This window comes from Elgaria multicarinata, chromosome 4 (assembly GCF_023053635.1).
Source record: "Elgaria multicarinata webbii isolate HBS135686 ecotype San Diego chromosome 4, rElgMul1.1.pri, whole genome shotgun sequence".
Classification (NCBI taxonomy): Eukaryota; Metazoa; Chordata; class Lepidosauria; order Squamata; family Anguidae; genus Elgaria; species Elgaria multicarinata.
Window position 1 is genome coordinate 34989317 of NC_086174.1, and position 27512 is coordinate 35016828.

At 38.6% G+C, this 27512-nt stretch overlaps 1 protein-coding gene across 5 annotated transcripts in view; it reads right to left on the reverse strand.

The window, feature by feature from the left end:
• GPATCH2 (G-patch domain containing 2) overlaps positions 1-27512 on the reverse strand; it is a 122087-nt gene that overhangs the window by 86066 nt on the left and 8509 nt on the right. For 3 of the 5 annotated variants that reach the window (XM_063124072.1, XM_063124067.1, XM_063124069.1), the window contains exons 3-5: positions 23624-23685; positions 13841-14023; positions 11967-12046 (exon numbers count right to left, since the gene is read on the reverse strand). In XM_063124072.1, the coding sequence (XP_062980142.1) occupies positions 11967-12046; positions 13841-14023; positions 23624-23685 (325 nt within the window). Of the gene's footprint in view, positions 1-3571; positions 3597-9678; positions 9703-10515; positions 10588-11966; positions 12047-13840; positions 14024-23623; positions 23686-27512 lie in introns of those variants that run through there. The other 2 variants (XM_063124070.1, XM_063124071.1) reach the window with 2 other exon arrangements.

The following is a 27512-nucleotide window of genomic DNA, read 5'->3' on the forward strand; positions in this document are numbered from 1 at the left end:
ACATGGGTTAGCACCATCTGTGAACCAGGTCATGGTCCCCATAACATATTTCAGTTTATATCCCATCATATGTGGGATTCCTGGGACAAACAAGAACAAAGTGAGTGTGTGAGAGAGTATGTGTATACAGGAAGCTGCCTAATATCAGGTCACATTATTTGCCTATCTACTCTAGTATTGTTTGCTCTGACTGAGAGTGGCTGTCCAGGAAGAGACTTTTGTATTACCTGCCAACTTGTCATTTTGACTAGTTGCTATGAACTGAACCTAGAACCTTCCACATGCAAACTATGTACTCTGCCAGTGAGCTACGGTCCCTCTCACTACACTACATTTTAAAAATTATATTGATAAAGTCCTGTAAGAGATTTTATAATCTGTCTGTCTGTCATTGCATTTATATCCCGCCTTTTTTCCTCCAAGAAACCCAAGGTGGCATACATAATCCTCCTCTTCCTCCTCTCCATTTTATTCTCACAATAACAACCCTGTGAGGTAGGTTGGGCTGAGAGTCTGTGACTGGCCCAAAGTCACCCAGTGGGTTTCCATGGCCAAGTGAGGACTAGAACCCGGTTCTCCTGACTCCCAGTCCAACATTTTAGCTATTATACCACATTGGCTCTCAGTACAAATTAAAACACAAATTCCTGCTAATGACCTACAATATACAGCCTCCCAACAGCTGTCAAAGCAGTTTCAGATTAAATGCATCGATGATGGCTGCCAGATCGAAGACCAAGTTCAATAGGAAAACTCAGACAATAGCATCATCGTGTTATTTGTTTTACTACACATTATGGGGGGAAGAGACATGGGGCTACTGCTTTCAGTAGCAACCATGCATCTCCATTAATTTTTATTTATTTATTTATTTCATTTTTATACCGCCCAATAGCTGAAGCTCTCTGGGCGGTTCACAAAAATTAAAACCACAGTAATAATAATAATAATAATAGAGGTTAGAATAATATCTTGTCCTGGCTCATTAGTTGGGAGTTGATAAAAAAAAAACACCCAGCATAGCCACTCCTTTCCCTGTGATCAAGGCAGCGTTCAGTGCAGTATCACACATACGGGTAGCTCAGTGTTTTCTGGGTTCATCTTTAACTTGGCTTATAGCAACGTATTATTTAAGGGAAGAAACTGCCAATGTCAAAGGAAACAGAGCAGAGTGACCAGAATTGCCATCAACTTACTGAAGATCAGCATGATCTCACCTAATAGCCTTTTATCCACATTGAGTGTGAAGGAGGGAAGAACATAAATTGCCAGATGGAATAGTCCAAAGATAACGGGAAATCATACACCATCATGCACCTCTGTACCAGGAACAAGTAGAACCATTCAAGAGTAGCCTGATCAAGATGTGCCAGCTGGTATGCTTTCATTTCTCACTCTGTACTACAAAGCAACCATTTAAAATGTCCTTTAAGTAGTATGACGTTTTTAAATATTTAGGTAAAACTAGAGATATTATGCCTAAACAGAGCACTGGATCCCCTCACCTTACTCAACAAGAGAAAGATCAGATAATCCAAACAAGACACACATAATTTCCTGAAAATTAGTTACTTAAAAAACCTCTGTACTGAGGGTGGGGGTGTATAAAAAGCTTTAAAGAAATCAGCTCCAAGTGAATCTGTGCCAGGCATTTTGCCAAGAGACAGGCCATTAAAGGCTTCAATGATCTCTTCCTCAGAGATGGACCTGCCAAGACAAATCCTCTCAGATATACTAGAGAGGTTAAGTGAGGTCATGAAGTCCCTCCTCTCCCAAGCTGTGGGTACTCCAGCAGTTTGAGCATTTTGTTAGAGAAATAAATGGATGCTTTAGGAGTTTATCTTTAATTAGGCTGGTGCCAACAGAGTTTCTCTGAGCTGGTACTGTGCTTGGGCTTTTGTCTGACTTGATTAACTTAGCAAAACAGTGAACTGGTTCTGTCACTCTACTGAAGTAATCTGTTTTATGAAAGTCAAGGCCATTTGACACCTCTGGGCTACATGCACATTGACAGAAGAGTTGGCCACTTCCAGTTCCTCCAGCAAGGCATAGTAAAATAAAGCACAAATATACCTCAGCCATTTTTTAAAAAAAGTTCTGCATTGATTAGAGGTACTCCTTTCCCTGTTTATTTTAAGGCATCGATATTCTTTCCAAGTGGCTTACATTTATTCTGCCAAAAAAAAAAGTGTGGAGAGATGACCCACATAATTCTACCCAATATTTTCATTGGAACAATGCCAATAGTGTTTAGTGTTGTTTTAGTGTTCAAAAAACTTCACAAAAAATACATCAGTGCTCCATGCAGCACCCCTATGAAGTAACACAGTATTATTGCCTCCCCGCCCCATTGCAGATGGGAAGCTGAAGTTGAGAGAACAGTGATTTGCCTGAAGTCAGCTAATGACTTCATAAGGATATGAAATTTGAACCGGGAACTTACTGCCTCACAAGTGACACTCGGCCACAGTACTATATCAGCTAACAGAAGAAAGTAACATAGGACAACTACAGCTTTGTAGCTGGACATATGAATGGTCCCTGATTTCATGAATCCTTTCAGAATAATATCATCAGCTCAGGGAAGTATTTACAGAAAATCTTGAAAGTGCTTAAAAGTTCTTTGCCCTTACACTTCAGGCAGTAGTTTTTAAATGTCCATGCAATATTCCCTGTCCTTTACTAGCTTTAAGCAAGTTATCCTAGCTAATAGTACTTGACATGGCTGGTAAACTAACCATACGATGCTTCCACAACAGCTCAATAAGCACACCTTGCTGAAAGCATATTCAGCTGATACACCATTATCTGTATATGCTACCTGGGCATACACAGGAGCGGACTACCTTACCCCAAAACTCTGATTTGTTTTCCAATGAAAAATCTTAGTTAAGGATTGCCAAGTGTACTCTGGTATCTGAGCTTGTGATGCAGAAGCTTATGTTGAGCCACAAGTTCATACATGAATGATACACGGTATTACATCGATCATACTTTTAATACTCTCATTTGCCTTCATTATGTGTGGTGAAGGCAACTTATCCTGAAAGAGGCTCTGTAGAGCATGTAAGTTTTGAATATCCCAAAATTCTGAAATAATTAGAAAAAGATTTTGTGGATTAATAGATATCTGTTCTAATCTAAAAATCTCTTGGGAAACTAATACATTCCTTTTTTGTTTGGATAACATAATTTTATTTCAAAATTGCTTTATTAATGAGGTCTTGGCAACTCTATAATGGCGTAAGACTTACCTACAAAAATCAACAATTTAAAGAGAGAAAACTGAACATATTGACACTATTTTTAGATGAACAGGTAAGACCTGTAATTAATGTCTGCTCTTTAGTGAAGAAAACAGATGTTTTCTTCACTATGTAATTAGTGAAATTAATGAATTCTAATGCTTCCATGCAAATTATTTCTTTACCTCTGAAATCAATCATTTCAACACCCAAGATGTTATCAGCTGAAGAGATTCAACAATATGCTACAATTTTTACTTGATCTACTGCATTTATTATATCATTTTTTTTCTTCACTGTTGCCTTGGAAGTGTTTTCTAACATTATCCTAGTCTGTCAACATTCTGGCATCTGTGGTGTAAACAAAACATGATTAGGTATTATGACATTTGTATAATGGGTAGTAATTACATACAATCACTGAATGTTCAAGCTTATCAGAAGTATCTTAGAACATGATTTGATCTACCTGAAGCAGAATATGATGGTAGAATTCTGAGGTAGTGCAATGGAATTTACTATTTCAAATTACAATGGACTTTCCTTATTTCCATTTTTTTTAAAGCTGCCCTGCGCAGAAAACAGAGAGATGATTCTGTTATAACCTCTCTCTGCTGTGCTAGTTTTCTACTTAGGAAAAGGGTTTGGTTTCCTCCCCTTTTTAACATGAGGTAGCAATTAAAAAAAAAAGATATGCCCAGCAATAGACTGAAGCGGCTTGGTCCACTCTGAAACCTAGAATATATGTAGAGATGTATCTGATTTGCCAATGTATTGAAAGAGTTAAAATACTCCAAACAAGAAACTTCAAGTCTATGCTCCATTTCGAAGAAGAAGCAGAAGCAGCAGCAAGCCAGTATGCAAAGAGAGGGCTGAACCTTACCCCTAAATGTGTTTATTCCTTACTCATAGGGCATTTCCCACCTGATGTAATACTGTCATTCTACTACTTCATTCTCCTGAATCTACAGACCAAGCTGCAGACTTGCCTGATAGCTATGTCCAAATCACTATATCCCAAACTTAGATCTATCAAGAAACAATGACACCAGGGTTATTTCTAACAGCAGTGCTTTTTACAAATTAGTGCCATATCAAAGTAATTAATAACCTATTCCCACAACCCAGCACTTATTAATTTGCAGAAGATCTCCATTATGCACAGAGATCACTGTGTGCTAGTTATTGGCTCCCCATTCATCTAAATTGGTGAAGTAGATTTGTATATGTATTGCTTTGTACGTACAGGCCAGCACTGTGTACTGAAATTGATCAAAATTCCTACATGCCCTGAACTTCTAATCATCATAGCATGAACAGTGTTCTGGTTTAGAATGAAAGGTTGTTTCGCAGAAATGTTTGTTTTTAAACAAGTTTTCTTTGTCACTTTTTTAAAACAAACAAAAAATATTTCCCCCGAATAGTAGTGTATCAGAGGAGAGATAAAAAGAAAAATGATATGAGCAATAAAACGATCAGTTACTAGAAGATTCAATCTTCTTATACAAAACAACATTTTACATTACTAACCAATGTGTTAAAACACTTTTCTGTTTAATTTGTCAAACTGAGAAGAGCTGTCACCTTGGAAAATTAAGTATGAATAAAAAAAATGCAGAAGATGATAATGGAAAATATATATCTAAGTGCACACAATGTGCATCTGTGGCACTATTATTGTGTCCCTGCTATAAAAGATGCTTGTTATCTCACTGCAAGAATACATATGCAATGAAACATTTCTTCTTGTCCATATTCAATTAACTAAAGCACCCATATCTTTTCATTTGGTTTACTTCTTTGATTTTTCTCATGCAATCAAGACCTGTACACAAAACGTCTCCTAACAATCTTACAACCAGTTGCTTCACTGTATGGGTCTTTTTCAGTAAGTTACAATGAAAAGTCTTTTAATCACTTTATGATCAAAATGTACTGGATTGAATCAAAGTTCAAGGGTATTAAAATGTGTAAAGGACACAAAAAAGGAAAATGGTTGGGTTATAGATTTTAACTTCTTAACTAGAAAATTGACTCAAAATAGATTTTCTAATTTACAATGAATCAAAAGAAAAAAAACATTAGACCATAGCAAAAGTGGCACAAATGTATCAAGCAGCAAATGAATAAACATTTGAGAAGATTTATTATTAGAAATTGCAATAAATTTTCAAAAGATGAATTGATTTTAGTTAAAAGGTATAACTGACAATTTATTGGGCGGGAAGATGCATTATTTTCCAATTGTTATCCACCTACAGTAAAACTGATTTGTGTCCTATTGTATTTTATGGAAAAGGAGAGAGCAACTTTCAGTGATTTAGATTAAATGTATTAATCATAACCAGACACTGTGAACTATATATCTACTATTAAAGAAGATTTTTGACATTTAATTCTGTAGCAATATTTTGACTCTGTACCTCTCTTCCTAAATCTAATTCCTGCTACAGTTGGCAGATTTCTTCCTCTAAATTTTATGAGACTTAAAGTAGCATTTTAACCACCCATGCGGTAAATAATGCAGGATTAGAAATATTTAGTGTTTTGTTTCCCTTTGAAGAGTACAAATCCATCAAACCCAAAAGGAGTTTCTTTAAAAAAAAAAACCTATCGTTTTAGCAATAGCCAATATCAGGTACAGTAAAATCTATAAACACAGAATGCACGGGTCGAATATACAGGTTTAAAATTAAACTATGCTGGCATCTATGAACTGGAAACCAGATACACAGAATTTAAAAATATTCATAATACAGGTTAATATTAATGTATTACACGTTTAGAAATCTGAGGCAGATACAATTAGGTAACATTAGTAAGGCACACATTCTGAACCATCTGTGAAAAGCTCCATATCCACCACTCATAGAGACACATAAAGTAATTCTTGCTGGACTAGATTCATATATAATCGCAACAACTTTATTAATGTATTAGGAGTTATTTAGCCCTTGCTCCCAGCAAGTTACTGGAGCACTCAGAGTTAACCAGTTATCTTCTTCTATTCAAGAGGTAAACATAGCAGCATGTGTACAGCAGCACATGCTCCTGCATGCCTGCATGCAGATTGTGGATCAAGCCCTTAAAATTGAACCATCTAAACTTTTACTCATCTCTTAGACAGTAACTGTCAAGATATGCTTAAGTTTATATCCAGCCTTATTCCGCCCACCTAAGCACACCAAAATGCTGCCCTGAGTCCTCTCCTTCAATTCCCTCCCCCACTTTTTTATTGGTTAAATGTGGTGTTTTGGAACTGAAGCTCAAACGTACACCAAAGGTCCTTCCCCATGTGAATAGTGCTCATCAACACTGGCCTTGACACAAATATTAGCTTCAGCGGCAGTTGTAGTTACTTCTACCACTTTCAGGAAGAGATCTTTGCGATCTGGAATTCCTGACTACATTCCTGCAGAATAGCTGATCTTCTGTTAAGCCTGGTTTCCTGCTGTGAATCTCTACTTTCCCAATGACAGAATTCTTCACTGCAAACATTGCTAGAAACAACAACATAATGTGCTGTTAGAGTGCTCACTGTATTTCATATGTATTATCCAAGAAAATCCTTACAACAGGGTTGTTGAACCTCTTTCAGTAAGAGTGCTGGATTCCATTTCAGAGAAGATCTCAGGGGCTGTATTACAGTGATGAGCGGGGCTGAATTCAAATGGGGTGGGACCAAAAATACCAGCATTTTTTAGCGCAAAAACTCTTATTGCTGGTAACTAAGACTTAGGAGAGACATTTCATTTTTTTTTAGAATGGGGGATTAATTGTCCAAAAGCTTGGAAATCATCAAATGATCAGTAATCGTAAGGAAGAGGGCATGGCCAGAGGGCCAGTTTGGGACCCTAGGAGGGCCAGATCTGAGGTTCTGCACCCCTGCCTTATGACCATTCTCCAAAACAATTCAGAACTATTATCTCCATATTGCAGATGAAGGACTGAAGGTGAGAAATAGGGGCAAGCAATAAGACCACCTAGTGAATTCATGTCAGATCTGAACCAGGGACTTTCTTGTCCACAGATTTCACAGATTCTTACCAGTTCTCAGAACATATTTTAAAATACTGCTGTTTTAGGATTTACACCGAGCACTGATACTGTTAGAAGTGTTACACTAGCAGATGAAAATAGGTGTACCGACACTGCAGTCCTCCATGGTAACTGAATGCTGCCACAATGTGCTAGACATACATTACCCATCAATTCATTAAGCAAAAGAAAATTTCTATGATTTCACAAATTTATTAGGATCTACCCTGTGGAAAGCAAAAGGAGAATTAGGGAAGCAGGCAAAGATGACTTCAGAACTTGCTCCAGAGCAGGACCATCCCTTCCTACCCCTCTATGGGTATGTTTTGATATTATCCTATTATGACTTTAATTGTATTTTGATTCTACTTGTAAACTCCCTTGGAAGAATTCGTCAATTTGAAGCCTGGATATAAATAATACACCTAGGAAAGAGAAGAACCAAAGGCATCTTGATGTCAGAACCAAAGCAGAGCTTCAGGATTTAAAGTGTCCTAGAGACAGAATTGCATGAACAGTGGATCATGTAGTCCAGCATCTTTGACAGGTGCCTGCCCAACACCTCTTATAAAAAACAACAATACCCACACATCTAAATGAAGACTGTTCTATTATTTCTCTAGATGAATCATTCCTTTACTGAACGGCTCTTTTGCTCACATAAACTGTGTGTATGTGGTGTGTGTGTGTGTGAATGTCTCCATTTCCCATGGAATCATCCCAAGGTAAAACCCCTGCCCCAACTGATATCACCTCCCGTGCTATTCCCCAACCAACAAGAAGGGCTCTTCAGGATACAGGAGTGTAGCAGAAGAAGGTGGGAAAGCTTACTGTGCAAACAGAACTCCACTTGCAGTTCTTGGGATTCCATTCATTATTTCCTGTAACATTTGAAAAAATATCAACCATACTTCATATTTGAGATTATGATGGTATCTGGGCAAGGAGAACTAGATTTAGTGGTACCATCAATCTTTATCAACAAGGAGGAGCTTGATGCCTTTGAGACTCTTCTTATGAAGCTGTGGAATACTTGATCACCGAGCCAAGTGGCACTGAATTCTTTTCCCTCTTTACTGAGGACATGTTTATTATGTACAGCAGGGGACAGCAACAAATGACCAACACACAGCTCATGGCCAGCACACAGCCCACACCAACACTTGCTACCCTCATCATCTCCCTGACCCTCCCAAATACTTAAAAAAAAATCCCAGGAAAAAAACAGAGTCCAGAGTGGCTACAGAGCAACCCAAAAGCTGGATTTTGCTTCAAAACAAGATAAATGTAACCACTGTAGTGCTATTATTTATTTATTTATTTATTTATTTATTTATTTATTTATTTAGAATATTTATATACTGCTCCCCATTGAAAAATTTCAGAGCAGTGTACAAGGTAAAATGAAAATAAAAACAGAATAAAACAGTTAAAACAAAATTTAAAAGAAGCAACAACAGTAATCCAAGGCTGCATGTTAAAGAAAGGCTTCTTGGAATAAATATGTTTTTAGGAGGCGCCAAAAGGAGTACAAGGTTGGCGCCTACCTGACCTCCAGAGGCAGGGAATTCCACAGGAGGGGCCATCAGTGAATTCAGCTTTTGTTTTCAGGCACCCCAGGGGTTGAAAATGCCCCCCCTCTGACTTCTGGATGTTACCCACCTCTGATGTAGAGGCTAGTAAGTACTTAAGATTCTTGCACTGAGCAGGGGGTTGACTTGATGGCCTTCCAACTCTACTATTCTATGATTCTATGACGATTCGGAACAACCTCTACCTTTAGGAGGCTGGTTCAGACAGTTAACATTCAAGCAGACTTTCTGCAGGATTCTGAGGCTGCAATCCTATACCCACTTATCTGGGAATAAGTCCTGTTGAACTCAATGGTATTTAATACTGAGAGTTGACCTGGGATTTAATGTTTTCTGCTACTAGTTTAATTCACTATGAATTGTTTTCTTTATGCTTTTAGGTTTTATTATCGTTTAATCATATTGATATTTTTGAAAGCTGCATTGTATACATTTGTTTTTTAAAAGTAGAAGAATAGACTAAGAAATAAGAAGTTTTATATCTAATAGCTTTGTTACAATTAGTGAACTGTCATCATCCAATCCTACCATAGCCCATACAGATTTTGAGGGGGAATGATGAGTAAAAAGTGATCCTAGAGTTTCCTGTATTTGGCTCATTGTACATAGTTAGCATATTTCTGGGAAGCACACGTTTATTAGGCAATATGGATTCCACAAGCTGTACAGAACCGCAGGATCAGATCCGTGGTGTGCAATGCATCCAGTTTATGACTTGGCACTGCACTCAGAAGATACCTCATCGGAAAACATGTCCTTTCCCCCCTTTCTTCTCTTCATAGATATTGAGCCACTGTTCCTATGTAGGCATCACAAACTCATCCGTGCTAAAAGTGAAAGAATTAGGTCATCATCCCAATTCTGTTCAATGAGTTGCATTTGCAGTATTCTCCTTAGCTTAGGAAATTAATCCTTCTAAAAGCACTTTTGCTTTCAGTGTAACAATCTAATAGCAGTAATTACTTCTTGTTCCACATTAGCAGATGTCATAGGTATTACATTTTTTTCCGTCTATTTTGTCACTGGATTCCAGCATTTTAAAGAATGCCTTTGAAATTTCCTCATTGATAACTAATAAGCATATGTGTTCTGTCTTGAGAGGCCAAATTTCCAAGGGAAATGTACTGCGTGTGACTGTGGGGGGTGGAAACACTGCCAGGATGCCTATAAAGCAAGAAATAATGCATGGTAACTAATATTGGCATACTATTGCCCAATAATACAGATACACTCATTTCATCTTCCTTATGAATTGTTATATTTGCAGCAACCCACACACCTATAATACTAAGCAAGTTTCATATAAATGGGCGGCAAGAAAGAATGGCCAGGTTGGATGACATGCTGCAGCTTGCTGTGGTTTATTTAACACATGATGAACCACAGTGACCACAGGCGCCAGGTTGCATGTTCAACTCCTGCTCTGGTGTTTTGTGTCGTGAGAATCCAGCAAGCATGGGTTATGCAAGGGTTCAACAACCCCTGTGTAACCCAAGGTCTGTCCCAGGGTTTTGTGAGGATTGTTTTAACCCTCACATAACCCACGCTTGTCAGGTTCGCACAACACATCGACCCCCCGAGTGTGGTTGCATATTCAAAATGGTGGCCACACACACACACACCACACATGCTAGTCCCACCATTGGTTAAATAATCACTCGGAACTGTCATGTCGTACAAACAGCTACAGTATGTCCTTTGATTTGTTTTCTCTACAATCAAGCATTTGATGGAAAGAAAATTACCCAAGTAAATATTTCCCTACAACATTTACATAGAAATCATAAAAGCATACTAACATAAAAATGTATATTTATAAACTGAATCGGTAATAGTAGTAATAGGAGCTTTTGCAGGGCTTTTGACACAATGGTTACTGTCTCCTGCAAGCATTTGGCTACACAAATATACTCAGCTTTCTGAGAGTTATTTAACACTCCAAAATATTTGGCACAATTTAAAACATCTCCTTTGTATTTTGTGAGTAGAAGACAGGGCTTCAACTATTGAGACGTTGTACCAGAAAACAATTCTTAGCTCTTGTTATATGTGTACACAGACCCAGTATATCTCCGTCAATTGAAACTTAATCACCTTTTTTACAATTTAGAGGGGGAAGGCAGTTTTTAGCGTGGTTAAGCCATGTATCATCAACACCATGAAGTTAACCTATCAGTTGTAATAGCTTCTATAAAATACCAGAGTGAGATTGCAATAAGCCTAGAAAATGGGCTACAAATCCCAGATATGCTCAAGCAAGCAGTGAACCAAAAATAAAAATAGGGAGATCTGAAACCAGCAACTAGATACCATTCTTCTGATTCATTACCCTTAAAGGCAAAGTTCACAGGCCAAGGTTTTAAAGTAGACTATTCAACTCAGAACTGCTATTTCTGAATATAAAATTCTAAAATAAAATAAAATAAAAATCAGTTACTCAAAATGGTTTCCACAGATGCTTCCCCACCCCATCCCCAACACCTATCATATTTATTAAGTAAGCAAGCAGAGATATGGGATTATCTTGTTTTAACTATTCCTTGCAGTTTCAAACTAAATTGATAGGTTAGATATGTGTCTTCTGATTTCACATTACACTATGCCGTCTATAAAAATCAGAAGAATTCTCAGATTCCAGTACAACAGAATTACGTTATTAATAACTCACTATAGTAGAACAGGCTAGTCTAAATCAGTCTATGAATCCAGTAGTACAGGTACAGAAGAGGAATTGCACATAGTCCTTAAAATAAATTTTACCCATCACACTAAAAAAATGGTTTTGGGGTAAAAGATACAAGTGTGATTCCATAATTAAAAGAAAAGCACCTTACTTTAGTACATAAAGCTTCTGTATAATATATTTAATGCTGTCAATTTGACCTTCAGGAAGAGCATTCATGTTATGTTCAATGAATTGATGCAGTTCTGAAAGGAGAGGCAGCAACTATTAAAAATGTAAGAAGAACCAAGTGTCACCTCTCTGATTTGCACCCTGTAAGATAATTATTTTCACTTATTCACAAACAGTAGATACTTTAAAATGCTACAATTTAATGTAGTTCATGATGAATTATAAGAATCAGCCTACCATTGTAGCTGGATTTCCTGTAGCTTTTTTGATGTTCCTTGCTGGCATTCCATGAAGGTGACTAAATCTTGTCTGGAAATCTACAAAACAGAACTACAGTTCAATTTTAACATACAAAACACTAATAGATTCATTAAGGGTCAATCTCAGGAATAAAGATTTCTTCTCCTTGTCTGAAATATTTTTATAACTCTTCGTTGGTCTTACCTTTGCTGTGCTTTATGGTGTACAAAACATTGAATAGAGTAACTGCTAGTGGGATGAAGACCTAAAAATAATGGTAGCCTATAATGAAGGCAAAATTGTCAAAATTATTTGACTGCAAGACTGACATATGTCAAATGCATAGTATGCGATGTTACTAATGTCATAGTGTTGTGCCATACCATTAATACTTTTTAGTGGTATGGCACTGCTAAGAGGCAGAAGTAGCCTTTTCTGGTTTCGGGTTTTGTTTTGTTGCTTTTTAAAGGGTTAAAAGTGCAGATACTGGATAAGCACCCATTTTTACTAAATATATAATTAAAAATAATTTTAAAAACAGTTCCAAAACTGCTCTGGAAAAAGGTCAAGACGAAACTGTCAGTATCCAACAGATGCCTGCACAGTCTCTCCAAAATGTAAAGTAATCATGCTGTTGAGTGGGTAGTTGGGAGATAATTTTGGCTTTTCTCAGTTACTGCTTAAAATGCTATTGAAACCTGAAAAACTACTTTGCCTTGGTGTCCCTCTCCTGTCCCACCAAGACCTTGGTGGGACAGGAGAGGGAGAGAGATAGAGAGAACATGAGCTATATTTATCTTTGGTGCTGGATCAGACCAAACATATATATATATATATGCAGTCCAACATGCTATTCCTAAGCAAACCAGTTGGCTATGGGAAACCCACAAACAGGACATGAGTGCAATAGAACCCTCCCACTCATACTGCCAAGCAACTGGTATTAAGAAGCATCCTGCCTCTTATACTGGAGGTAATACATAGCCATCATGACTAGTAGCCACTGATAGCCTTATCCCCTATGATGACTGCTGCATACCAACTACAACTCTCTGAAAAGGTAACATTTTTACAGCCATGAATAATTTTAAGATAGCCAAAATGCCTTTAAAATTATGCATTTGTGAGGTATCTTGTGAACCACAGAGAAACAACTCAGTAAAGATTAAAAGGCAGATATCCATTATTATTGCAAGTTCTTAAGTAGGAGACCTAAAGAATGAACATTAGTGCATGAGGAAAAGTAGTAAAGGCAAACGTAACTGAGATCTGAGATCTTATGAAAGCTCATTTAGAAATTTTGGCTGCAATGATTGGGAATGTAGCTTAGTTTACAAAATTTATTTATTTATTTCATTTCATTTCTATACTGCCCAATACCCGAAGCTCTCTGGGCAGTTTCATCTCTGAGATGCTACATAACAATGCAAAGGATTATGGTTTGGATCCAGGATCTGTCTTCCGCAGATGGAATAGCTCCTGCGGAGAATTTCCACTAGTGGAATGGGGGAGCTTGTGATCTTGGCCAATTTCCCCTCTCCCTTCCCCTTGCAGCCCCCGATCCCCCAACAAAAATCTGCTCTGAAATTTTGGGGTACCATCTGGAGCAACGTGGGAGGTGGATATGAAGGGGAAATGGGCAAAGATGACTCCCCCCCCCCCCGCCAGCTGGAGTGCTCCCACTGGCAGGAGGAAATGCTGCATACTAGGATTTCATAGTATGCGATTCTTCTTAAACTTTAGGATGGGATAAAAAAAAGGGTACACAGACATTTTGATCACAAACCTCGGCTCCCATTAACAATCCTGTAGCACCTGGCAAGGGATAATAATCTCAAAAGAAATTATTCTGACTTTAAAAAGTTGCTGACCTCTCTTGCCTGAATGGGACATAAGAGGGAAACTGCCCGTTAAGATACTTTCAAAGACCGGATCAGGCAGCTCTTTCTCCAGTTCGGCCGAGTGTTCCTTTTCCCACCAGGGAATGATCCCAGTGATCCCACAGGCACCTCCGGGTTCACTTTCATGGAACCAGTCACTCTGCTCATCGTCACCTGTGAAAACACGTTTTTTTTAAAAGAGAAACTGAGGTTTATTATCCAAAGAACAATCAGAATGACTTTCTCCTTTATTGCTGTGCTCCTGTCGTGTAGCTCCACTTGGCACAGGGTATATACTAGCACAGCAAGTATTGCCATCAGTAACAGGACATAAAATGTAATATTTTCCAACCAATTTAGAAATGTGAAAAATAATAAAGTAACTAATCCTTTTCTGATAACAGCAAGGAAATCTATTTAAGATACCTCAGTTTCAACACTAACAAACACAGGACTTAATCCCCTGCAGGGAATTAAAAGGTATAATACTGTGAAACCAGTTCTTTGCAGTTGATAATGTTATATAATTAGCTTAATTTCATGATTTGTATGGTATATAAAAGGGGAAAACAATCATGAACAGATGTGACCAAATAAATTAATTTGATTAAGTTCATTAAGAAATAAGTTTTGAAAAAGTTGTTTTTAAATGAAAGATGACAGTTCTACAGGAAACGCCAAGAGTCCAGGAACATTTTAATGGCTCTTGGAAACTAAAAATTCAGAAGTAAACAAAATTAAGCACTTCAACAAATCAACATCTGAAACTCTTACATACATCACTTTGATTTTAGTACCCAATAGCCATGTTTCACTTTCTGTGCAGGGCTGATGGCTACAGTGGCACAATTGGTAGATAGGGCAGGTGGTCTAAGATGACATCATAGAAATGCAGCCAATTGTGGATATAGCCTAGTTGATGGCAGCATGTCACCCTGGACTTAGTGAGGAAGGGAATTAACCTGGTTAACGAGATAAACGGGATATGGTCTCCTGTTATCAGGGGATTTGGAAGTCTGATGATACTTTGGACAGTGGTAAGGGAGGGATGCTCCTAAAGCACTTCTGGAGCACAGCCATTGCCTCAGGTGCAGCCTGGGCCTCTTCCCTTGATCTCAGGCCATGCACAGCATTAGGAGGCTGTAGGCAGTGCTTCCATTTGTTCCTGATTAAACCTTGTGCACCATGTAAAGGAGATGGCATAGTAGTTAGCACACTGCTGGCACTAGGTATCACAACATGCCTATGAACCAGACATCTGCTCATGGAATGTTCCTGCTGGAGAAGGAAGGGCAAGGAGGAGATTTTTTGAAAATTACTATTTCTCCCTGCACCTCCCCATGCCCCATAAAAAGATGCTCCTACAAAGAGTCAAAGAACACCATGTGAGGTGGCGGCAGAAGAGGCTGTGGTGGAAGAGGGTATCATCACCTCGCGTTCCTCCAGCGGAAACTTCCACTGGATCACAGTTCCTATTCCAACTATGTTTCTTTTTTAAAAAAATGTTCAAGCTTTGGTCTGTGGAGCTCACTGTCATATTTTTTTTAAAAGCTTCCAATTAGACTTCATTGTTAAGAGAACATAAAATCTCAGGCATAATATCTTGAATCAAAATCAACCCCCTATATCTGAAAGAGCTTGGTTCCAAGGACATAGGCATGGGACTGATAGCACCACTAGAGACAACCTTTTAAAATGAACAATATTTTTTTATTAAGGGGCATTATTTACATAGGAGAATAAAATGGCACTCTTGGAACAGTAGCTTGAGATAGCTTAAAGGTTCTTAAATGAAATATGCTTAGTTACCACACCTAATAGATAAGATAGTCTTCCCCAGTAAAATACGTTTTCAATAGCTAGTCTTTCAGACCAGGTTTCCCTACACTCCACCCCAACCAAATCCTCACAAAGAGGAACAGATGCTGTACACCAATCTGCCTCTAATTTAATTCACTGAAATTCAATGTTTCAGCTACTATTTGCTGAAACAAATAGCGACACATCCTAATTACCCACGTTTCGTTTTTAATCGGTTTTTAATGCTTTATGTATGTATGTTCTGTGTTTTAGAGTTTTAAATTTTGTATACTTGTTTTTACCTCAATTTTAGAATTTCTGTAAACCGCCCAGAGAGCCCTGGCTGTGGGAGCGGTATATAAGTTTAATAAATAAATAAATAAATAAATAAGTTCCTATTATGTTTGCTATACTGAACTTAAAAATATAGCTTATTCAGACAAAAATTACAAATTTACTGAGTTTACTTTACAATGTTTGGAATTTTAATAATAAATTTATGAGCAAACTAAGTTATAGATAATACATTTTATGTTCCTAAAGTACAAAAGTGACTTTAGATCTGTAAAGAGATCTTAAAAAAATAAGTGTTGCAATATCCATTTTTTCTGCCCCGCCACCACCAGAAAAAAAGGCCTTTTCCCATGGTTTCAACAATTCAGGAAAAATTTCATCTCTATTCCAACCCAAATGGAAGGAGCCCTCGCATTTGGAGAAGGTAAAATCCGGATCTAGCCTTATGTTACGTACTACCAAGTGCAATTGGCTGATAACATAAATTCATAATGTAAAAAAAAACTATCCTGATCACTAATAAAATCAAAATAAAATAATTACCATTGCTGAATTATAACTTTTCAATAAAAAGTATAGATTGTAATATAACTAATTTTGTTTCAATTTAATTCAAAGATGATTGTTTAGGACATGAATTGAGGGTGGTGGAATAAAGGAATGAATACTGTAGTATTCAGAGCAAGGGCAGACAACCTGCGGCCCTCCAGATGTTTTGGCCTACAACTTCCATGATCCCTCACCACTGGCAATGCTTGTTAGGGCTGATGGGAGTTTCAGGGTACAATCCCTGATTTCGAACAAGACTAATAAATGCAAGCAATGGCAACCCCAAGTTACAATTCTACTCTGACCATCATGAGAGTTAAACTTTGGGACATAGGTCAGCTTGACCCAGCCTTTCTCCTGAGAGTATTTACGGTTGCTCCAAGGGAGACACAACATTCTCCTAACTTCATTCTGAGTAACACTGCCCATGATCCTAGCCTTCGCATACAGCATTATGTAATGGTAGTGCGCATCCTATATACTGATAGCAAAGTCATTCTCTGAGAGCTAATCTTTATATAGCCAAAACAGCACCATCCATGCACAGTAGAGTGGGATCAGCAGTTGTGGGGAACTCCAAGATTTGCAAAAGTACAGAACAGAACAAAACACCACCTTTTGAAAAGATGACCCTGGGTGTTTGGGAATCCAAAACATTCCAATGAGGATTGAAAATGCCCAGTAGCCACAGCCAAAGACTGCTGAGTATCTGTTGGAAAAAAGAAAAGAAGGCAGGGCGGAGTATGAATGGAAGAGGGCATGGCTGGCTGGCTGGCACCCTGAACAGGAGCACTGCAATTTTATTGCAGTCCTCTCTTGCTGACTCTCTATGTGCTCTTGAAGTTCAAATGATGCAGTACTGATAGAAGAAATATCAGTACTGCAATCAGTACTGGTCAACCTGAGATATCACAACTGAAAGCAGGAAGGAGGTTCCCCATTAGATAAATCAGCTTCAAAGCCTGTTTAAGGAACAACCTTGTTAATAAGAATACCAAAGAAGAAAAAAGAAAGGGCAGATAACACACCATCTCTTAACCACAGTTAGAGACTGGCCAATATTACATCTGCATTGACTGTAGGTTTCTAGGAACATGCCTATATCTTCCAGCCAACAATGCTGTGGGCTAAGTTCTGGTTATTATCTATCCCAAATAACCAATCTTTCAATTTTTGGGGGCTCCCGGTATGATAAAAAATATCTGGTTGAAGGTTTTTGGAGATTAGCAACTCTTGGCATGACTTAACTGAGGCACCCTTTTTCATTTGTTCTCTCAAGCAAAGTCTGAGGAGGTGATTTTCAGGCACACCCAAGACTCAATACACCCAATACAGAAGGGCTGGCCTCTGAGCACTAGCTTCTACTGATAACAAGCCTGTCTTTATCTTGAGGAAGGGATCCCGGATCCCTGAGGGTACTGCTAATATATATTTCAGGAATTTGTTTGGACTATGGCTACTAGTCCTGATGGCTAAGTGCAACCTGCAGTATCAGAGGCAGTAAATACACTTGGAGAACATGGGTGGGAAGGTGCTGTTGCACCATGTCCTGCTTGTAGTTTGCTGGTCAACAGCTGGTTGGCCACTGTGTGAATACAGTGCTGGACTAGATGGAACCTTGGTCTGAACCAGCATGGCTCTTCTTATGCTCTTATGACAAACCTCCAGCTCCTTCAGATTGTTACACCTTAACCCCCAAATCTCAGTAGAATATTTTATATGAGTAACCACTTTTCCAAGAAATACTTTCAATGCTGGAGCCACAAACCTGCCTCCCCTGGAATAGAAAAAATTCACACCCAGTCGAGTTGTTTTCTGTGCTGTTATTTGAAGGAGAAAACCTGCTGTGTCTTATTTCTAGTCGCTTCCTCCCAGAGGGGGTCATTTACCAAAGACCTTAGATTTAGCATAGTTAATTGTGAGCTGTTCCATTTGTCAGAAGTCATAAAGTTTGTTCAAATTCCTCCTCAGCCTGATTTGGTTCAAGGACAGCAGTATCAAGTTATCTGTGCAGATTATTATTGCAACTTTATGGATGCCTATTGTTGGGGCAAAATGCTCTGGGCAGTTTAACTCATTTACAATGTTATTAATATAAATATTGAACAGAAGGAATGCTAATAAGCATCCTTGCTTGACTCCTTTGGTCATACAGATTTCCTCCAACTTTCTCCCATTTGTGCTAACCCTTACCCTCATAAGTTGTATTTGCATAGAATTCCCAAATGAGGAACAGCAGTTATTTTATCAATGTTGGTCCATGCAAGCTTATCCCACAATTGACTCCTGTTAATTCAATCAAAGGCTGAGGAAAAGTCAATGAAAGCAGCAAACAGCCTTTTGGAAGGACCAATGCTATATTTGTACATAAAAAAGTGCAAAACAAAATATGGCCCACTGTACTGTGGCCTTTCCTAAACCCAGCTTGTTCCTGGTGTAAAATGTTGTTTCCATTTTCCCAGCCAGACAACTTCTGGAGGAGGAAATGGCTATAGATTTTGGAGCTGATATCCAGTAAACTGATTGGCCAGTAAGTTTGAGGTTCAGATTTATGTCCCTTCTTATAAACTGGAAATATACTCATTTTCCACCCTTCAGGGAAGATTCCCATAGTATTAGTATGAGAAAATATTTTTGCTAACAAAGGTGCCCACCATTCAGTATTACTCTTAAAAACCTCCAGCGGGATCATATCCTCCCCAGGTGCAGTCCATGCTGTTAAGTAATAGGTAAGTTTGCCCACTTCTTGCTCTGGGGACTGTTCTGGGTATGCTGCCAAGACCTGGATGGAAGCTGAACCACCACTGCCAGAATTTATATCACTTATTAGATTGTAAGCCTATGCGGCAGGGTCTTGCTATTTACTGTGTAATCTGTACAGCACCATGTACATTGATGGTGCTATATAAATAAATAATAATAATAATAATACTTCCAAAGATGTTACTGAAATGTATGCCAAGTGCTAGCTGAAATGTCTCTAATGTGGGATTTGATCCCTTATCTATTCTAGTAATCAAGTCCCCAAACGTGCTCTCTGGAAGACCCAGCTCCTTCCATTGAGCCATTGTATACATTGTTGTTCTTTTCTTTCTAAGAAGATTCTAGTAATCTCAGCGACAAAAGCCAAAGCCTCCAAATCTACTTCAGTTTCAACTGCCTTACTCTCCTAGTTAATTTAGACATGTTCTTTTTACTTTGTTCTGTGTCATACAACCCAACTTTATGGGATACTAATCCAAGTTGATAAGACTGTTCTGGTTAGGAATGGGCTTAAGGCATTGGCTATAATCAAGCTGCTGTTTATAGGATATAAGTATCCCGCAATAATATTTTGTCATACTCCTAAAAGTTAAGGAATATTCATAAGAACATAAGAAGAGCCATGCTGGATCAGGCCAAGGATCCATGTAGTTTTATTATTTTTATTTATTTAAAGCATTTTTATAGCGCCGCCTTACCATTTCTGGCATCGAGGCGCTTTACAATAACATATAAAACAATTCCATTAAAATCCTCACCCTCAAACCATTAGAAGCCCTCAACCCCAATTTAAAACCACCCCTCCCCAAACTCTTGTGAAAATAAAACGCCTTACAAAGGCGTTTGAAGCAATTGAGAGTGGGAGCCTGTCTAATCTCCAGTGGCACATTATTCCATAACCGGGGGCCAGCCACTGAAAAAGCCCTGGCCCCCGCACATTCCAATTTGTAGCGGGGGACCATCAGGGCACCCTGCTCCTGAGAGCAATTCTGCCAATGGTGAGACACAGGAGAAAGACGAGCGCTCAGGTATCCAGGACCCAAGCAATGTAGGGTCAACAAGACCTTGTAGCGCACCCTAGCAGCCACCGGCAGCCAATGGAGCTCTTGAAGCACCAAAGTGATAGAACACCACTCTGGGATCCCCTTGACCAACCTGGCTGCTGCATTTTGTACAGCCTGTAAGCATTGGATTTGCTTCAAGGGAAGCCCTGTATACAACAGGTTGCAATAGTCCAGTCTGGAAAGAACCAGGGCCTGGACTGCGGTGGTAAGATCAGCCTCTGACAGAAAGGAGCGAACTTGGCGGAGCACATGTAGTTGATCAAAGCAACTCCGAACCACAGCTCCGAACCACTGTGATGATATAGTTAGGGACTGGTCAAGAATAACACCCAGGTCCCGTGCCTCAGTCACAATCCTTGGTCGGATGTAGTCCACCATTCTGTTCACACATTGGCCAATCAGCTGTCAATGGGAGATCAAAAGGCAAGACATGAGTGCAACAGTACCATGCTGCCCATTGTTCCCAGCAACTGGTGCACACAGGCATACTGCCTCAGATAAGGTAGCATATAGCCCTCAGGACTAGTAGTCATTGATAATCTTCTCCTCCAGGAATTTGTCTAACCCCCTTTTAAAGCCATCCAAATTAATGCCCATCACCACATCTTGTGGTAGTGAATTCCATAGTTCATATTCATATCCATATTCAAATGATCCTGGACTGGCTGACAAACAGAGGTAGGCCTTCTTAAATGTTTCCCACTTAGAATTGTTCCTTCTACTGTCTGTAGCTAAGCGATACAGATCGGGGGCTTGTATAAATATGAACCAAAGATGTATAGGTAAGAGATCATATTCTGGTTATTTTCTGGTTATCTACAGCTCACCTCATAAAACAATAAATTCGGTGAGCAAAGGATGTAGCCTATAGCAGTACCTGATCTATGATTAAGAAACGTAAAATACCCGATAGACCGCAATGAAGGCATATTGGCTGGAAACAGGATATTAGCTCAACTAGTCTCTGACATTCTTCATTAACTATTTTAACCTGTGAAAAGTGATCATATGGAAAGACATCACTACAGTCCAGACTGACGGTGTTTCTATTTTCTTTAGGTCCTCTGCCAACACAAGCACAGAACACTATATTTGCTTCAGGAAACTGTACTTCACAGAGGTTCTATATATCTCTGCCCATACAATCTTTGAGCTCAGTGAAGATTTATAAAATGGGAAATACACATTTAAACAAATCAAGGCACCTCTAGTTATTTTTTCCCCTTTTCTTTTTTCTTTTTTTTACCAATTTTGATAAAATTACTTTCAGATTGGTAGATTGCCTCAGCATCAAGCTTCACTGAGACTAGTGTAGCCAGGCCATCCCTGGCTCTTCCTTTCTGATGGTGTTTCGTTGCAGGAAGCAGAAAGAAACTAAACCCCTGCTGAGGTTTCCAATAACCAAGTTTCTTGAAAACAGAATGTCATAAGACAAAAGATATTTACTAAACTCTTGATCTACTAAATTATTCTTCCACCCAGCAATATACCATGATAAAATAAAGAAGGGGCAATATGAATTCAACCCCTCTAGTCAGGGAAATTACCGGAAGTGGTGTTGGGGTTTGGGGAGAGTAAACTGAATTTCCCTTATGTTTTTCCTGAGCTAATGCCCATCTCCCAAGTTTTAAGAATTGTTTGAACTCTTGCTTTGAACACATACATTTCTCTCCAAGTTTTAATTGGCTTGAATGCTTCAAACACAATTTCTAGGGGACGTGGTAGTATTATGAGTAGCAAGCTCAGGGCATGGATCTCTCTGACACTCAACTCTGTGCCATGAGAGTGATCTCTTTGGGGAATGGGGAATGACAGATAGCTTTTGTTGAACCATTTCTTGATATGAATAGGTGAATTTAGGTCTCTGTGCCGGTGTGAACAAACCCCACTTAAAGGACACATTAAAATCTCAACTGTGGATAGTAACTGATAGCAAAAAAAATCAGACTTATCCAGGGAATTCTTTGTCTAGGATGCTCTTATTGGGCCTGTTCAGACAACACGCTAAGCCCTGATTCTGCCCCATGATGTTATCTGGCATGTCACTTTTCATAATTAAATCCTCTTCCCACTCGTCTAAAATAATTAAATCAGGGTCACAAAAAGTAAGGTGGGAAATTTCAGTAATATTATCTTGGGGATCTTTCACTTCTACCGTATCTGGCCATGTTGTGCCCTGCCTTTCCAACAAAAAGTCAAACAAAAAGTCACTCACATAATCCCTGAGATCCAGCAAACTAAAAACACAATAGCAATGTGGAACCAAGTCAATATAATCACTCCAGTGGTATATCCAGGACCAACAGACTCTTTATCTTCCATCACTGGCCTTGATCCTCTGGCTGAGAGGCAAGCTCTAGCCAGATATTGTCTGCAGATGGGCGGGGCAAGCACACACATGAAGGCAGCCCAGGCGGAGAAGCTCCTCCTTCTTGTCCCCCCCAAAAAAACATTTTGTTTTTTTAATTCCACTTCAAACAAATCTTGGAAGTATTTGGGCTGTACATGGGATACCAAGTAACCCAGAAAGAAGAGCTTGATCTCTTAACTATTGCCAACCTACATTTATATCAGCAAAATGATGTGAACAATATACGTAACATTTGAACCTGCTTATATGGAGTCAACCCATTGGTCTACCAAGTCCAGTTCTGTCTTTTCTGATCACATTAAAAGATGGCTTCTCCCAAATTGATTACAATGCTTCAGAATTCCTTTCTTCCATAACTTTTTGTTTTAACAGACTCATGCCTTAAATCTTTAAGAATTATTTGACGAGTCAAAATGACCAACATTGCTACGTGCGGAGCTACACTAACGTCTTGTTTAGTGGTGCCACTGGTGAAAGTAGGTGGTTGTACGTCAGATACACAAGTCCAATAGCAGTGCTTCATCAGCTGAGATAGCATTGGGGACAGGTCATGCCCTCATTTTGACATTTATCCTTGGATTGCATGAATGTGGCAGTGTGGCTCATAGTATCAGTCCAGAGAAAACCGATACCTAAAGCAGTATGTAGCCATTGTTCTATCTCACCCCTCCCCCACCAAAAACCCTGTATGCCATAACATCTCAGGCTTCACCAAAAATTTGGCCAGAAGACTACTTACGTTTACAATGAACTTTTAACTTGGGCCTCAAACACAAAATAGTTCCATGGTTTAAAAAGCCTGACAAAATGACGCCCCAAATTTCCTATGCAGTAGGTTTAAAAATCTGGGATACAAATCAACTACTTGTGTAGTGCTTCCAGGACTTAACCTGATACAGTTTTGAAAGCAAAAAAATTAAATTGTTTCAATACCTTGTCTTCCCTCATCATTGGTAAATAAGCCAGCATCACTACTGCTCAGGCTGCTGGATTCGCTGTAATAACAGAGAGAAAGAAAAAGATCAAAAGTGCAATTGATGTCCCAGTCATAAAATTTTAAAGAGACAAGATTACACTCAGATGGAACTTAAGCCTTAACAAAACCTAAAAGAAAATAAGATGATTTAAAAAAAGGGGGATCAAACTGCAAATATCCCAATTCCATTAACTACAGAACATATTATTTTTGGCACATAAAACCACAGGAATCTAATGGGACCCTGACAGTAAGCCAGATGTGACTGCAATGAGGTGCTGACACAATTGATGCATTTTATTATCTGTTTCCATCAAATGCTCACTGCTCCTTTCTTATGCTGTGCAATTCAGCTTGATCCCAAATACCACTGCTCAGTAAAAAATAAAAAATAAATAAAAAAGAGTGGGGCGGAGGGGAAATCTCAATCAAAACCATTCTGAGCTTTTCTCCAGAATATGAAACAGAAGTGTCTAGCGATATAATGACTTTTCTTAATATTTGCAAATAATCTCGAAGATATACTGCATAGAAATATACTATAATTCTATTATTTAGAGGAGAAAGAATGCTTACACAATGCCAACCTATAAAATCAAAGTAAAGGTTGCCCTGAGGAAAAACAAGTATCATTGATATGATCAAAATAGCAAAATAATAATAATAATAATAATAATGTTACAATTTACTTTCCTGTAACTTCTGAGGGTTTTATCACAAATCACATTTTTACATGTATCATACAAACAATATATATATAATTAAGTAGATAAATGATGATTTGCAATTATGAGCATCATGAATGTAAATATATCAAGGAGGATCACAATAATTGTCTGTGAAGGCAGTGCCTGGACATTTTGAACATATAATGTATGAAGCAGCGGTGAGTCTTGAAACAAAAGCAAATCTGGGTGTCATTTTGGGTGGAGGGCTGTGTTTTTCACACCATATGTAATTATTCCTTCTATGTGGTAATTATGGTATTAAAATGTAGCCATACCAAATACTCTTGAAAGCCACTGCTTTTTTTGCTATTTAATTCTGAATATATACGTAAGGTGCTCTCTAAAATGTGCTGTGAATCTTCATTCCCCCATACTTGAAATTGTTTTTCCTCTCTACCTCCCACCGCCCTGAAATGGAACCCACTGACTTCACAGCTATCACAGGAAGAATGATCTCTATTTATGAAAGCCACAAAGGAGGAGATATGTTCCTTTTCTTTTAGAAATCACAGAAGCTCACAATGCTCTAGAGAACAAACATATCTGTGACATTAAACCAGCCTCCTACAGGTCACTGTGGACAGTAACTTTATATGAACAGAAGCGAGGCTTGAAATTAGACATACATATTCCCTGTGATTTAAGATTAAACAATCCCACTCTATCTTTTAATGTTTCTTCGGCTGTACTAGGTGCAAAAGCAATTTTATGACTGTCAATTTCAGTACAGATTTGGAAAATGTTTACAGTGTGGTTAAGGCACCGACAACTGTTCATTTGTTTCCAATTGTGCTCATGTACAAAATCAAGGAAGATGGACTCAAGTGGGGGGAAACCAACTTGGGAGCAGCTGAAGAGTTATTATAGATCTAGAACTACAGTCAGAGAAGCAGGTGACTTCTTATAGCTTTTTATAGCTTCTTCTGGTCTCCTGGCTCCAATCACATCTAGAAGGGAGAGACCTAGCAACCACAACCCATCCTTTCATATTGCTTCAGGATTGACCACTGCAATGGTCTCTATGTGTGGTTGTCCTTCAAAAGGATTCAGAAACATCACGGCACCATAAATGAAGGATAGTGAGACCATATGATTGATATTGCAAGTGCAGAACTGGCTCATGGCTTTCTGTGTATCATTGAAGCTGCTGGTGTATACCTAAAGCCCTAAGCCAGGGATCAGCAACTTGTGGCCCTCCCCTACAACACTCATCAGCTATAGCCAACATAGACAATGTGAAGGATCATGGGAGTTATAGGCCAACACATCTGAGCCAAGTTGCTTACCTCTGCCCTAAGCAGCCCTATGTATCTTACATAGTGCTTTGCCTATGTGAGCTCAACTACATACCTGCTAAGTTTGTCTGAGAAAACTCTATTTCAAGAATGTCCAATTTACAATGCAACACCTTTGAAGAAGTACTTTCTCCATAAAAAACATCAAATTAGAGAGCTCCCTCCTTAACAAAGCCTACCAAGCTTTTTCTATAAAGACCTTTAGGAAAGGCCTTTTTGGTTCCTTTTAACTGATATTTTTAATTCACTATTGTCATTTAATATTTACTATCGTATTCAGCAATTAGGAATATAGGAAGCTAATTTCTACTGTGTCAGACCATTGAACCATCTAGCTCAGTATTGTAGACACTGACCAGCACTGGCTCTGCCAGGATTTCAGGCTGGAGACTTTCTCAGACCTAGCTACAGATGCCAGGGACTTAACCTAAGGCTATTCACATGCAGAGCACAAGCTCTACCACTAAGCTACAGCCCACCCCAAAGTGGTGGTTAGCTGTTAACTTCCTTGGTGCATCTTGCAAAAGGGGGCCCTGTACAATGAAATGATTGCTGAAAGAACTATGCAGAACAGGCTGTTTTGAACAGCAAATTGCAGATGAAGGAAAACAGGATTATCAAGAGTGTGAATACAATATCGTGAGTAGAGTTATGCAGCTCCACTCATACTGAAACAAAAATGTAAAATATGAATTGTTAATTATAAAATTTAGGTTCTATCATGCTTCCAAGCCTTAACCCCAAAAGGAGGTCAGAGACTATAAAGTGTGAAAGACTTTTAAACCTACTTCCTTGACCATCTTCCACCATCTCATGACCTTCTATCATTTATTTAGCAACAACAATGTACTATGCTCACCTTCCCTTTTCAACGCTATATCATTAGCTTACTGAAATTCCAACAAATATAAAAGCTCCTGAAAATGTAGGCTTCTTGCCAACTCATGACCTCCTAGGAAAAGGGCAAAAAAGAGCAATAAAGTATCTTCCACTAAGGGCAGAGCTGCAGCCTGTATGGCTGGATACTATGAATATTTATTTCAACTTGGGCGAGCAAGCATAACATGGAATGCAGAAGTGCTTACCAGAGGGACAGAGAAGAAGGGGGAAACAAACAGATTAAAACAACAACAACACACAACCTAAAGCTTGCAGTGAATGTGGAACAAGTGGAACTCAGTAGGGAAAAACATTTTGACATGTCTTCCAAGATTAGTTTTGGCAGCAAAGTATTTAAATATGATTTTAAATACTTCCCTGGATTCTGCATGTTTATTTTATTTTTCAATCCATGTCCTATTTTCAATCCATGTCCTATTTGAGAGAGGAAAGGTTGCCTGGGTCTCTCTGCGTTTTATATTTAAAACAAGCAAATAAACAAACAAACAACAACAAAGTAATAATAAGAGTTTTTGCAAAGTACTCTGCAAAAAGAAAAGCTACATTCTCTATGAAGTATGCAAGTTTCCATTATTTCTCTTAATTTGGATCATTTTCCTGCATTTTTTATTATATGCTTATTCTTTACTATTGAAAGTTTAAGTGCACACTGTTTATTTTCCTTCTATCACAACTTTTTATCCTCACCATAAAACATAGGGCAGTATAATGCTGCCTGTGCACTAGCAGGACCCACCACTTGCACAACAAGAAACTAACTCATTTCCAGAAAGGGGCAAATCAGTGGAGTTTTCAGAAGGAAGCTCCATTCACCTGTCCTTTTTCAAAAATTCGGGTTTCTGCTCATCTCCAGGATTACTAGTTCCTGTTGTGCAAACAGTGGGTCCTGCTAGCACAACAGAAATGACAAGTTGTTTTAAAAA